The sequence below is a fragment of the Typopeltis vanoorti genome, chromosome 3 (assembly GCF_054136105.1).
Source record: "Typopeltis vanoorti isolate ZY-2024b chromosome 3, IOZ_Tvanoo_1.0, whole genome shotgun sequence".
In the NCBI taxonomy this organism is placed as follows: domain Eukaryota; kingdom Metazoa; phylum Arthropoda; class Arachnida; order Uropygi; family Thelyphonidae; genus Typopeltis; species Typopeltis vanoorti.
The window spans coordinates 77,476,790-77,489,380 of NC_143551.1; the positions used below are offsets into that span (position 1 = coordinate 77,476,790).

General features: G+C 35.3%; 1 protein-coding gene across 2 annotated transcripts in view; it reads right to left on the reverse strand.

The window, feature by feature from the left end:
- Window positions 1-12,111, reverse strand: part of cwo (transcription factor cwo) — an 87,600-nt gene extending 75,489 nt beyond the window's left edge. The window contains exon 1 of one of the 2 annotated variants that reach the window (XM_090390673.1): window positions 11,904-12,111. In XM_090390673.1, coding sequence (XP_090246799.1) covers window positions 11,904-11,959 — 56 coding nt within the window. In that variant the 5' untranslated portion in view covers window positions 11,960-12,111. The remainder of the gene's footprint in view (window positions 1-11,903) is intronic. The other variant, XM_090390674.1, reaches the window with a different exon arrangement.
- Between the last annotated feature and the right edge of the window lie 480 nt (window positions 12,112-12,591).

The window sequence follows — 12,591 nt, forward strand, 5'->3', positions numbered from 1 at the left end:
AGGGCTGTTGACAAGGGGTAGGAGGAAGATACTCTCTCTCTCGATGGTAATAGGACTTCGATACTACCTGCTATTTTAAGGTCAACGCACACAGCGTTCGCTGCACACTTCCTTACACCCGCTAAAGACCTTTTAGGTAAGAAATTTTAGAATTATTAAGGAAGAGCATGGCGACCCATTTAAAACCACACTGCGATCAAGTTTTGGGTCGTGACCTATAGGGTAAGAAACAGTGTCTTAGAGCAAGTACATATTCAGAGATTGCTCAAAACGTTAAATTCATCCTCCCCCCCCCCTCTCAAACTTTCATGAGCACAATTCCAGACATATAAATATGCAAATTTAATTACCTAGGTCTTAATAATAATAATAACGAGCAAGTTATTATTATTAGCGAAGATCAGCAATTATTCGATTCTTTGTCGCGTTCCACATGAGGAAAAAAAAAAAAAAAAAAACCTCCAGAGAAAAATAACCGATTTTGATGGAACTTTTACATTCAAACTTTGAAGAAAAATTATTGAGTAGATTTAATTTTTACAAAATCGAAAAATAATCGTAAATGCATCGGAGATGTTGTACATAAATTTTTTAGAATTGTTAAAATGAAGTAGAAAAACAGGGAGATAGAACGAATTAAAGTGATCGAGAGAAAGACTGGACCACAAAGTTAAGATTTTTCATTGGATAAAAAAAAAACCGAAATCTATAATAATGAAAAAAAAAGTCACAGAATAAAAAAAAAAAAACAAATAAAAAAAAACCTAAAGCAATATCAGCGGATAAAGTGGATTTAATTATTTATAAAAATAAATAAAAAAACTACACCCTAACCGAAACTGCCTCTTAATTTTGGTGTGACACTTTGGTTTCAAGACGAGCTATCGTATTCTTTCAGACACAATGTCGCTACATCGGCAGTCGTTGGTGAAGATAGGAGCAAAGAGAAGAAGAAGCTAAACAATAAATCTCGTGTCAAAAAGAACAATGAGGTTTAGTAACAGGTGGCGCTACTATCTGGTAATTCCACCATATCGTAAATGGTCTGAGAGAGCAATTTTTTTTTTTTTTTTGGCTTTCTTTCGTAATGATTTAGTTTCAATTTTATCAAGCTATGTAGTAGTCGAAGACATTTAAAAAGGTTTTTTAAGTAGTTCTAATCATTCATTCTGAGAAGAATGGCTTCAGTACACAATAAAAAATAATAATAAAAAAGTTTTCTCTACATGAATTTCAGGCAATACTTTTTTTTTCTTTGTGTTTTAAAATGGGGGAAAGCCACCTCGTATTCCTTAAGCAGAGCGATTATTTTCGTCGTAAAGAAAAGAAGGGACGAAGGATGGTATCGAATCGAAAGGGAAAGAGGAAATAATTAATTGAATGGATAGAAAAGAGGGGGGGGAAGTACACGAACTCGCTAGCATTTTCCGCATTTTGTTTTTATTTACATATTTGTAGATTCGTCATATTTGATAACAGCGCGTGTCATACAGACGTCGACATGAATATGGTAATAAGTACACCTCACAGTATTACAATATAATACTTCGACTACATGTTTTCTATCTCTTGACACATTCGTTATTGTTCTGCATGCTATACCAGACGCGTGACCAATAAAAATCAACTACCAAAAACAACAACAACGACAACAACAACAAAAAAAATTGCTGAGGGAGGGATTTTACTGTTCTATTTATCAGGTCAACAAGCTTTCCATTCTGGGTCGACGCGTCCTTCCACGTACTAAAGTTCGAACGGATCTGTTTGTTTTTCCTAAACACTGACACATTTTCCATAGAGTCGGTTTTCAAACAAATAAAAAAAAAAAAATGTGCGCACAATATGTTTCGTAGGTCTATCCGGCTGCAACTGTCCTTCGCTAGTTTTTAGATGTTTACTTCAACTGGTTCAGGTCAAAGTCGGATAACAAAGTCACGTTCTTTTAAAACAAGGCTAATAATAGCATTGGAAGGCTTTCTTTGCATCACTTTGGAATTTCTGTACTTAAAGAGCCATTTAAATATCTCACTTTAATCACTGAAAATTGAAAATTTTTTTTTTTTTCTATCCAAAAATAGATCCCTTGAGTTAACCCTAACCAAATATAAAGTTTGGGGTAATACAGTACTTTAGTACCCGAACACGCACAGGAGAGAGAGAGAGAGAGAGAGAGAGAGAGAGAGAGAGATTCTTCCTTTTCTTCTTCCGTACTCTAGATATCATTACTACTAGACAACGAACTATTTTTAACCATCGTAATGCGCGCTTCCTATCGTTTCGAGCAATTCCGCTTACTTCCTTACACTTCTAAGAAAATAGAGGCAAAATAGAAACAAGGAAGGGTCTCAACTAGTTTAATTAAAAATAAAAAAAAAAGTCCACTAGAAAAAAAAAAAGTAATAAAATTAGTTCATAAATGATGACTTCAGATTTGACTTTAATGTACCCAAGATATAAAGCGACGTTTTCAATGATGCTTCCTCCAACTACATCCAGTAGTTAACCTTAAAAATTAACCTTACACAAGTGTTCTGCGTGTACTAGTACATTCCTTGTGCTGTGTCCTTCGCTTGGCAATGAGAAAATCGACCCGGAAAAACAGGACACGGAGCACTTGATGCGACACGTGGCTGTTCATGTGACCCGTCAGCTGAAGACGTGATCAGTAGCATGGCGTGCCTGGTAGAATCCATTTGATACGGAAGGTTAACAAAAAACGGGTAGATGGGAGGTAAGAGAATGTGGGATGTACGAATAGAGATCAAAGAAGATTTCGATAAACGGCCAAATATCTTGTTTTTATTTCTGCTAGACGATTAAGCTCATAAATTGCAGGAACTCCTCACTCATTCGTAAATAATTTATTAACGATATTACATTTATTGCTATCTGGAAGTTAGAACGGTTTATTTATTTATTTTTTTTCAATTTATCCATAAGTATTCTCAGGATTGCTCAGAATTCAGTATTCTCAGAATGTTTATTATTATTATTATTATTATTATTATTATTATTATTATTATTATTATTATTATTATTATTATTTTATTATGTGTATTCTCATATCGTATAAATGCGGTTTTCATTTACATGATATTGCCAGAGCTTTGGTGAGTTATCGAAGATCTAGGATGAATATATATCTACGGTTCCACCAGTGTGTGTGTGTTCGAAACTGGATAGGACATTAAGTGTATTTGTGACAAGACATGCGCCAACCATCAGTTGAAATCTGTAGATTCCTGTGCACTTTACTAGAATCGGAATTTCATCTTGTTCAGGAGTAGAATTTGCGAGCCTTTACAACATTTATATATTTCTACAGGTCAGTCTCCGATAAAAATCCGACAGATAAAAATTCTAGATGTAAATCATCAGTAGCGAAACCCGTTTAACTCTGAATGGATTCTGCGGCACAGGATATACACAATCACCCACTCTACTTAAGCTTATATGCAAAACAGTTCGATCTATAACCCACTTCTACCAGAAAGCCTAGATGAGACACATCGTATCTATCGACAGAAACATGGGACAAAGCATGACAGGTTGAAATATCGACTGAAGATCTACAGAGAGACCTCTGGAGCCCAGGCTGTGCATTAATAAATAGAAGAGAGACTTCGTACTCTTAATGATTTTGACAGGGATTGTGTGGTTGTTTTTCCACCCCTTAAAGTTTTGTTGACTTAGAAATCCTGCATAGCAAAAATTAGAGAATGGAACCATCTTTGGCAATATCTTTCTAGGATGTATTCCAAGTGCAAAGGGATATTTTAACTATCTAAAGCACATCGATCCCTCTTTCGTCCCCTATTATTTTCAATATCAAATCGACCATCAATTTATATTCGTTCCGTACGCTGCAATGAAAAAAAAAAAAAAAAAAAGCGCTAGTAACCGAATGAATTATACTTCCGTTTCCAATTGGTTATCATAGTGACCAAATTATGCATCCAGGAAGTCAAGAAAAGAGAAGATAAAGAAGAGAGCATCCAAAAATAAATAGCAACATTAATCCTACAATGACGCGCGCGCGCGTGTGTGTGTGTTGAAGATATTAGCAGCTCTTTTTTGCCCATACACGTTCAGCAGTTATTAAATGATAGTGTGAGCGACATGAAATAGTATCAAACGATGTAAGACATAATAATAATTGACGAAGATGTACACTTGTCTTAAAAAGTACGTGATCTTGCTGGGAAGTCACCTCCGAAGGGTGTTTTTCTAACCCCATGTCATTGCATGTTGTTGTTGTTTAAACGATTTCTCCAACTTTTCAGTTTGTTTTGATTATACACTTCAAAGAATTTGACCTCTCACAAAAGACACTGCGGAGATGTCATTAGAGTTTGTTTATTCTTGAATTGATCAGTACTGCTAACGACCTTCTTTGTCGCGACATACATATGATGAAGGATAAATGTTGTCCTTCGCATGAAGGACAACATTCATCTGGTAATGATCTGTGCCTTCACTACTGCTGAAGGTCGGGTACAAAATTAATTCGTTCAAAACATCCGTTTCCTCCGAAGGGTAAAGTAACTGTTGACTCTATGCTGTGTCGACAAATTTCGGGTGTCCCCTTTGAATATTGATTCCACTGGGGGGGGGGGGGGAGATTGGCATTTAAAAGGAATGCATTTCGTACTCATATGTAATTGTTTCTCGTTGGAATTGCCACACCCGCGTATGAATTACACCCATGCAGAGGAGTAGCTAGGTGTGTGTGTGGGGGGGGGGGGGTCCGCCCCGGGCGGCACTTTGAACCTTTTTGAACTTTTGCAGCTAAAATACAGCCCCGAGAACTCAGTTCCAAATGCGAATTTTCCTCACAATTACTGTAAGTGTTGCTAGTTGTGAGAGGAGTTTTTCTAAATAAAATTGATTAAGAATTACGTCCATTACTATGAAATAGACTTCGCCAATGTTATCGACGATTTTGCTAACATAAAAGCAAGAAAAATAACATTTTAGAATGTCGAAATTAAAGTTTTACTTCAAAAATAAACATAGTGTTTTAATTTGTTTCCCTATAGGTCGTTTTGACTTTTTGTAATATTTTTGGTGTGTATTGAGACGGACGGCAAAAAGCTCTAGCTACACCACTACACCCAAGAATGCAAGTTCTGCACAATATGAAAGTGCAGAGTTGAGATAAGGAATAAAGATGAGTTATCCTATCTCATACCGAGATGGAAGGACTCTTTCTATTTTTTTCCTTTTGCAAAATAGACCAAAGAACTGAAACATTGCATGCAGAGAATTCATTAGATCTATATGAGGCCAAGTTACTTGGCTGTTACAGATTAAGCCTAATAACTAAAGGAATATAGGATGAGAATTCTCATGAGTTTTAACACTCAGTAATATCATTTCGTACAAGGTTTGTAAAGAAATTTTGTATTTTTTTTATTACTTTTTTCTAAAAAAAACTACTAAGGATTCATATGAAACACGAATATTAAGCTGTAATGAAACAGCGGCCTCCTATGTGCGAATAGATAATATGAAATGTTAGATTTAGTTGGAAATATAATACAATATTTGGTTTTGTTTCCTATGTTCAGTAACCTTCCGCGTGTATTTATGTTTTAGGCTATATACAAAAACAACACAAGACTAGTGTTGTTTTTTGTATATACAGCAAAAGACAGTGAAAAACATGTTTTTCACTGTCTTTCACTGTCCTCATTCATGAAGGATGAGATCAATAGCTGATAGAACGTATCTATGACTTTAATTCTCAAAAATGAATATTTCGAAAAGAAATTTATAATTTTTATATATAAGTTGTTCATTCAATAATATGTAATATTATAAAACATGCTATGCGTTATATGATGTTCATTATATTGATTATTGGCTTTGAAAGGCTTTTTGTGAATCCTTTAGCTTCTAAAGGCTAAAAGTGTACTTATTACGCTTTTTACTTATTACACTTACATTTTGCACTACCTAATGGATCAGGTGCTGCACTATCCAGGTATTTGCTTACGCTTGGAATCGCCGAACTTTATATAGTTTCTATATTCGGCTAAGAAACAATATGGGATGTAATATCCCTTAACTTAAATAAGTTCAGGTCGCTGAATTGAAGCCTTTGGCTCTTCATATAATTAGTACTTATTGCAATTATTACAATTAAAATTAGTGTACTAATACAGTGAGTGGACTAAGAATTAGATGCTCAGAAACCATACTCTACAGCAGGGTTTCCCAAACTGTGTTCCGCGAGAAGTTCTCCAGGAATTTGTCATTTTAGTTTTCTAAGCATTTTTCATGAATAAATATTTTATAGTGGAAATATTCTGTGGAGGATAATATTCGTGAATATGTCGAAAAGCGCAGACCCAGAACGCCTAATAACATCTGTGTAGCAAATGTTAGTGACCAAGCCGTGTATTTTTAAAAGTGGAAGAATTCATGAATTATCGTTAATTTTCACACATCGAAACCCTTCAACATTTGGGAAAGGGAATACCGCTATTTATGACCAGTCATAAAAATTGCCTGCAAGCGGATTATAACAATGGGCGGCGTATCCTCTGTTCTCAAAACTGAAGGAAATGACATCTGTGTAGCAAATGTCAGTGACCAAGCGGCATATTTTTAAACGTGGAAGTATTCATGAATTATCGTTAATTTTCACACATCGAAATCTTTCAACAATCGGGAACGAGAATACAGCTGTTTATGACCGATCGTAAAAATTGCCTGCAAGCCGATTACAACAATGGGCGGCGTATCCTCTGTTCTCAAAACTGAACGAAATAACTGTGTTGCAAATGGTAGTGACCAATCAGCAAGGAAGTATTAAGAAATTTTTTCCACTAAAATTGAATATCAAGGAAGTCTGTATCCGGTTCTCAAATCTAGTAATACTGAATACTTTCTTCGCAAGTTCGTATTGTAGGGTGAAAGTTTCGAAACCGTAGTGCCGTGATTTTTTAAAAGTAATAGGCCTGCAGATTTAAATTTTAATATGAATAAGAGACAAGGGACTTTGTTTAATTTAGGTATTAAGAAATCTCTTATTGAAGGTATTTGTGACGCAACAGATAGTGAGTCATCCTCCACCAGCCTACAAAGCGATCTCCAGGATGTACAAAAGGAAGGAAAAACTACCAGCACACAGGAGAAAAAGTCTGCATTCGATCGTAAGTACTTATAATAATATTATAAATTTTTGGTGATCAGAATGGGATATGTCAATGAAAATCAGCACAAATTAATTGAATGATGTTTATGTTTAATTTATGTTTAATTAATTATTAATTAACAATAATAAATCAGCTAAATTAATAATTCATTATGAATTAATACATTACAAAATAACCGAGGTGTTCCGTGAAAATTTCAGGTTTTGTGGAGTGTTCCGTCGTAGAGAAAGTTTAGGAAACCCTGCTCTACAGAATAAACAGGGAAGTTTTTACTGTTTTATACATAAGGCTTTTTGGGAATCTTTTAGCCTTTAGTACACTAATGCAGTATTGTGAGTGGACTAAAAATTAGATGCTCAGAAAACCATGTCCTAGAGAATAAACAGGGAAGTTTTACTGTACATATACATCCAGTATCATATTTATGTGTAAGTCGGAGGAGGGTAAATTGATTACTTTCTTTGAAACCACTACTTTCAGTTTAAAAAAAGGTTAAAATCCAGACCTTTTTAACTAAGAAACCCACATTACCGACTACACCACCAAAGAGTCGTCTCTGAAATAGATTATCGAAATGTGGGGTGAGGGAGGAGGATCTAAAGAAGTAGACGAAAATAAGAAGTCTGATGTATGTGGATACATGAAACGTGGACTTGAAGTAAATCTTATCGTTTTTCTAAATGAAAAAAAAAAAAAAAAAAGAAGAAAGAAACATATGGAAAAGTCAAAGATTTTCCAAATGTTCCTTTTCATTTGGAAAAAAATAAAATAAAAAGTCCATTAAAGATTTTATATACACTACTTGCAACTAATGCTACTTTCTTAATGCACTTTTCGTGCATAAACCGAACGCATCTAACGTCTTGTATTACATCCCGTCAACCGTAAAAAAAAAAAAAAAAAAAAAAAAAAAAAAAAAAAAAATCTTGTTTATTACTTCTTTCGCTGCTTTCTTGGAAAGAAACAGATCGTTGAAGGAAACACGATCCCGGCGGACTGTGTTCGGGAGAGTGTCACTGCGAAAAGGGAAGGGGGGGGGATAACAATACTGCGCACGTGCAGGAGGTCGATGGAAAAATCACGTGTAAGGAAGCGCATTCTCGTTTGCAGAAAGACCAATACGGAGCCGATTCGCTTCGGTAACAGAGAAATGCGAAAGTTAAAACAGCACGAGGCGACAGTTTGTCGTTTGCTTCGTCCTGTAAGTCGTATTTAGGGTTATGAACCGGTTTGTAGAACTTCCTAGTCCAAATTTAGGAACAGTCCCGCGACACACCCACTCTCTATCTCCCTCTGGTATTCTCTTTTTACATTTCTCTTAATGACTCTGTCATTCTTCTTTTTATCTTTATTTCTTTTTCGTGCTCTCCCTTTCTCTCTCTCTCTCGCGTTCTGATACCCCCTCAGATCGTGTCTTTCCTTCTTTCTTTCTTCTCATTCTGCTCATCTGTGTGTGTGTGTGTGTGTGTGTGTGTGTGTGTGTGTGCGTGTGTGTGTGTGTGTGTGTTTTCTTCTCTTAATCTGTTAGTTATTCATTTTTCCATCTTCCTTTATTTTAAATTTCTTAAGGTATATCTTATATGTGATTCCCACCTTAAGGGTTGTAAACCTACATTACATTAAGTATCGTCGGTAATTTTTTAAAAAAAAAAAATTATTTTCAAGCCTCCATTAAGTCAGGCGATGATCTCACACCTAGCGATGAAATTCATTCTTTACCTAAAGACATGCGCAAAGTAGGAGTCGAACCCGCAGCCCGTTGGGTTGGAAAGAAGGTACACGCTATCCACTCGGTCGATGTCTTTTCCCACTCTTGTCTTTTCCATATGTTCCTTATTTTGTCACTCTGTCGCCATCACGCCCACATACATTCTCTTTTCTTTCCTTTCATAATCGTAGTTACTCATAAGTGGGAAGGGAAGAAAGAATGAGAGAGAGAGAGAGAGAACAGAACTATTTCTTACATAATTCTACTTTTTCTGTCTAATGTCGGTCTTTATCTGATTAATATTTATTGATCGTTATCATGCTTATTTCTCTTTTTTTTTATTTCTCCTCTTCCCCTTATATTATTTTTGACTTCTCTCTCTTTCTGTCTGTCTATGATAATTCTCTCTCCCTCCCTCCCTCCCTCCCTCCCCTGATCACGATCCCCCCTTCTCTATTGTTTCTTTTTCCCACCTAATAACTGTTCATTTTCATCTTCGATGTCTTTAACCATTCCAACTTTTTTATCTCTACCAATCTTTCCCATTCTGCTCTTAGATCCTTTTTTTTAACGTCTCTATCTATTCTTTTTTTTTTTTTTTACTATATACTTTCCTCTCTCTCTGTGTCCATCTTCATTTATATGTACTTATTTGTTTCTACGTATTTCTCTCTCACGCTCTTTAAACCCCCCTTTCTGGGGTGACATAATTACCGTGACTTACACACAGAAATTAAATTACAAGTTACAAGTAATTAACAGTTTCGTTATTCAACTTTTAATTAAACAATTTATTATCTACGAAGCAAATGAATCATTTAAAATTGTAATCTGTGATTAGAAATGAAGCCCAATAGCACTGAATAAATAAATACAACGATCGTCAAAATGTCTGTTAATACTTTAAATTAAACAAGACGACATTAAAATTTCTCGAACTAATTCTTAATTAATCTCCTAATCGAGACAATTTAAAGTAATGTTCGTAAATTAAAAATCTTCTCCAAGATCTAATTTTTTTATTTAGTGAAAATCAGACATTTATTATTTTAAAATTGATTTTTAAAGGAATAAATGTGTCGAATCACAAAACATTTCGGGAAAAAAAACTTGCATCTGTACATCTTATTTTGAAATCATTCAAGAAATTTGTCTGAGATAAGACAAAAAAAAAAAAAGAGAACAAAAACTGTGTATGCGCGCGTTTGTGTGTGTGTGTGCGGGCACTTAATGGACGGCACCTGCCTATCAGAGGTGTCTATCTCAAAAGAGACAAACCAGCCTAAGCACACACACACATTCAGCAGGCCTAATACGCTGCTTCCTCCAAGTCTTATCTACTTTTGCACCGATTCTAATCAACTAATTCAATACTCCAAATAAATCAAGTGCTGTGAATGCTTATTTATTTACAGTTTTCTCTATTATATGCTAATCAGCAAACATTTCAGTCGAATTTAGGAAACAGAAATATGAAAAGCTGTTTATATAATCCTACCCAGGTTACATGTCATTTGAGTTCATACTCGAGCTGCTTTAATGATGAGATTGGCGAAGAAATCCTTATGGCAACTTTTTCAGTTTGGCTCAGTACAAAAGAAGGTTCCGCAAACACACCTGCTAACTGCCTATTAATATAATGGGGACGTCATCTGCCCTAAATTTCAAACAGCACTTAGCACATTTCTACTTACAACCCGATGTATGAGATTAGCTAATCTTCCTTAATGCCTTGTACATCGTGATGGGCAGCATTTGACTAATATTACAATGCCCTGACTAGAAAAACCTTTCTGATGAGATATGCAATCCAATTACGAAGACAATAGCTATTCTAGAGAAATGATAGCGCTTCTAATGGACCACGCAGTAAATTTAAGAGACCCTAAAAGATTGGAAGATGTATGTTGCCTGGAGGGCCATCGGTAACTGGAGTCGTATCAAAAGAGAACAGTTAGAAAGAGGACATTGTGCCGGGCCATCACCTTGTGGAACATGCGGGGCCTCGTTGAAATACTACCGCAGAAAAAAAAAAAAAAAAAAAAAAAAAAAAAAATCGACGCCTTCTTAACAGCTTCGGTGGCTTCTAAAAAAACAATAACACGTATCGGAGAAGAAAATTATCCTAAATACCTTTACAAGTCCATAAAAATAATGGTGAATGCAAGGATCCACAAAAATTGCCATTATTAGGAATTTAAATAGATAAAAGTCATTTGATTAGAAAAAATAGAAATTAACTTAGTTATCCTTCATTAAAATAATGCACTTAATTATTATTAATCAAACAGGAATAAAAAGTATTATCCTAATGAGATTTTTAAAAATTGTTTATATTTGTTAAAATAATTTTGTACAGTAAACTGTATTTGCATTGTAATGGTTATTATGAAACAATTAATTAAATAAATTCGGGAATCGGTTTTTGATTTTTTTTTAATTATGCATTAATTAATCATTTGTAATATTTAAAAACTAACAATCGAAATCGCAAATTAATTGTCATCCTACGAATTTACATTACAATGATTTCATCCATTGTTATCTTCGTTTATACATTAACCCCATCTAGCGGTTCTTTTTATTTGCTTCTCCCTTTTTTTGTTATCTTTTGTGTCTAGTAGTTTAATGTGTTGAGCCAAGTAATGCACTTTGACATTGGCTAATGCATGTATTGATGAAATCTACACTTGTAGTTTCATCAGCGCATTTCAACAGGTCACGTGGTTCGGGATTTTCACAACATTAGCAACGCATGCATTTCTCACTAAAAAAAAAAAAAAATGTGTGTGTGTGTGTGTGTGATTGGTACATTTCGCAAACGACAAAAAAAAATAAATAAATAAAATAAAAAAATCAATTGCAACAGTCCAACACATTAACACCAACTAAGTCTTAAATCAGCCAAACGTAATGTACCAACTGGTCGCTAATCATAAGCCGGCGTACCATACCCGTCGATAAACACATAAGTTTACTAATAAGAGAATCACAGAAAAACCATCAACGACGACTTTCCCTTGACTCACCTCTCTATTTTCAGTCTCTGAGCCAGTGGTTCATCCCAACAGTTTTCCATTTTCATGTCTCTAGAAGCATGAGTGCGTTGTCTAAATCACAAGAAACAAAATCCTTTTCTGCCACCACAAAACGATTCACCTGACTACTACGCCAAGTCACATTGCAGTGCTCGTGGCATCGTTTGAGTCGAGCGCAAGGCCGTCCTCCATGTATGGGTGAGTGGGCCTGCTCGGATAATGATGCCGACTATCACGCGTATCATGCTCTCCCTCACGTGTCAGTCTGTGACGTCATGCACGGCTCCTGTACACAAGTGTCACGCGACTCTGAAGCGTGTTTATAGAGCAGCGAAGCGAACAAAGGCAGAACACTTCCACGTTTTCCGAATTTCGCTAGCGTTTTTCCGAGGTGTTTGTGTGGACGCTCTGCTGGAGAAAGTAAATTGATTTTGTTTGTTTATTTTTTTTTCCTCGGTTGCTGTAAATGGGTGTCGTTATTAAAGATTGTTGATTGTGTTGCTGAGGCGTTAATAATTAAAACGGCATCTCTCTCTCTCTCTTTTTCCTTCTTCAGAATTAATTCCATCAATTTCGTAGTGGCTTTTAAAATCTACATTTTTTTTTCCATTATAGTAGCACGAGATGATGCTTAAAATTGTATATTTCGCTTCAACAATTAAAAGAGTGGCTCGTGTTT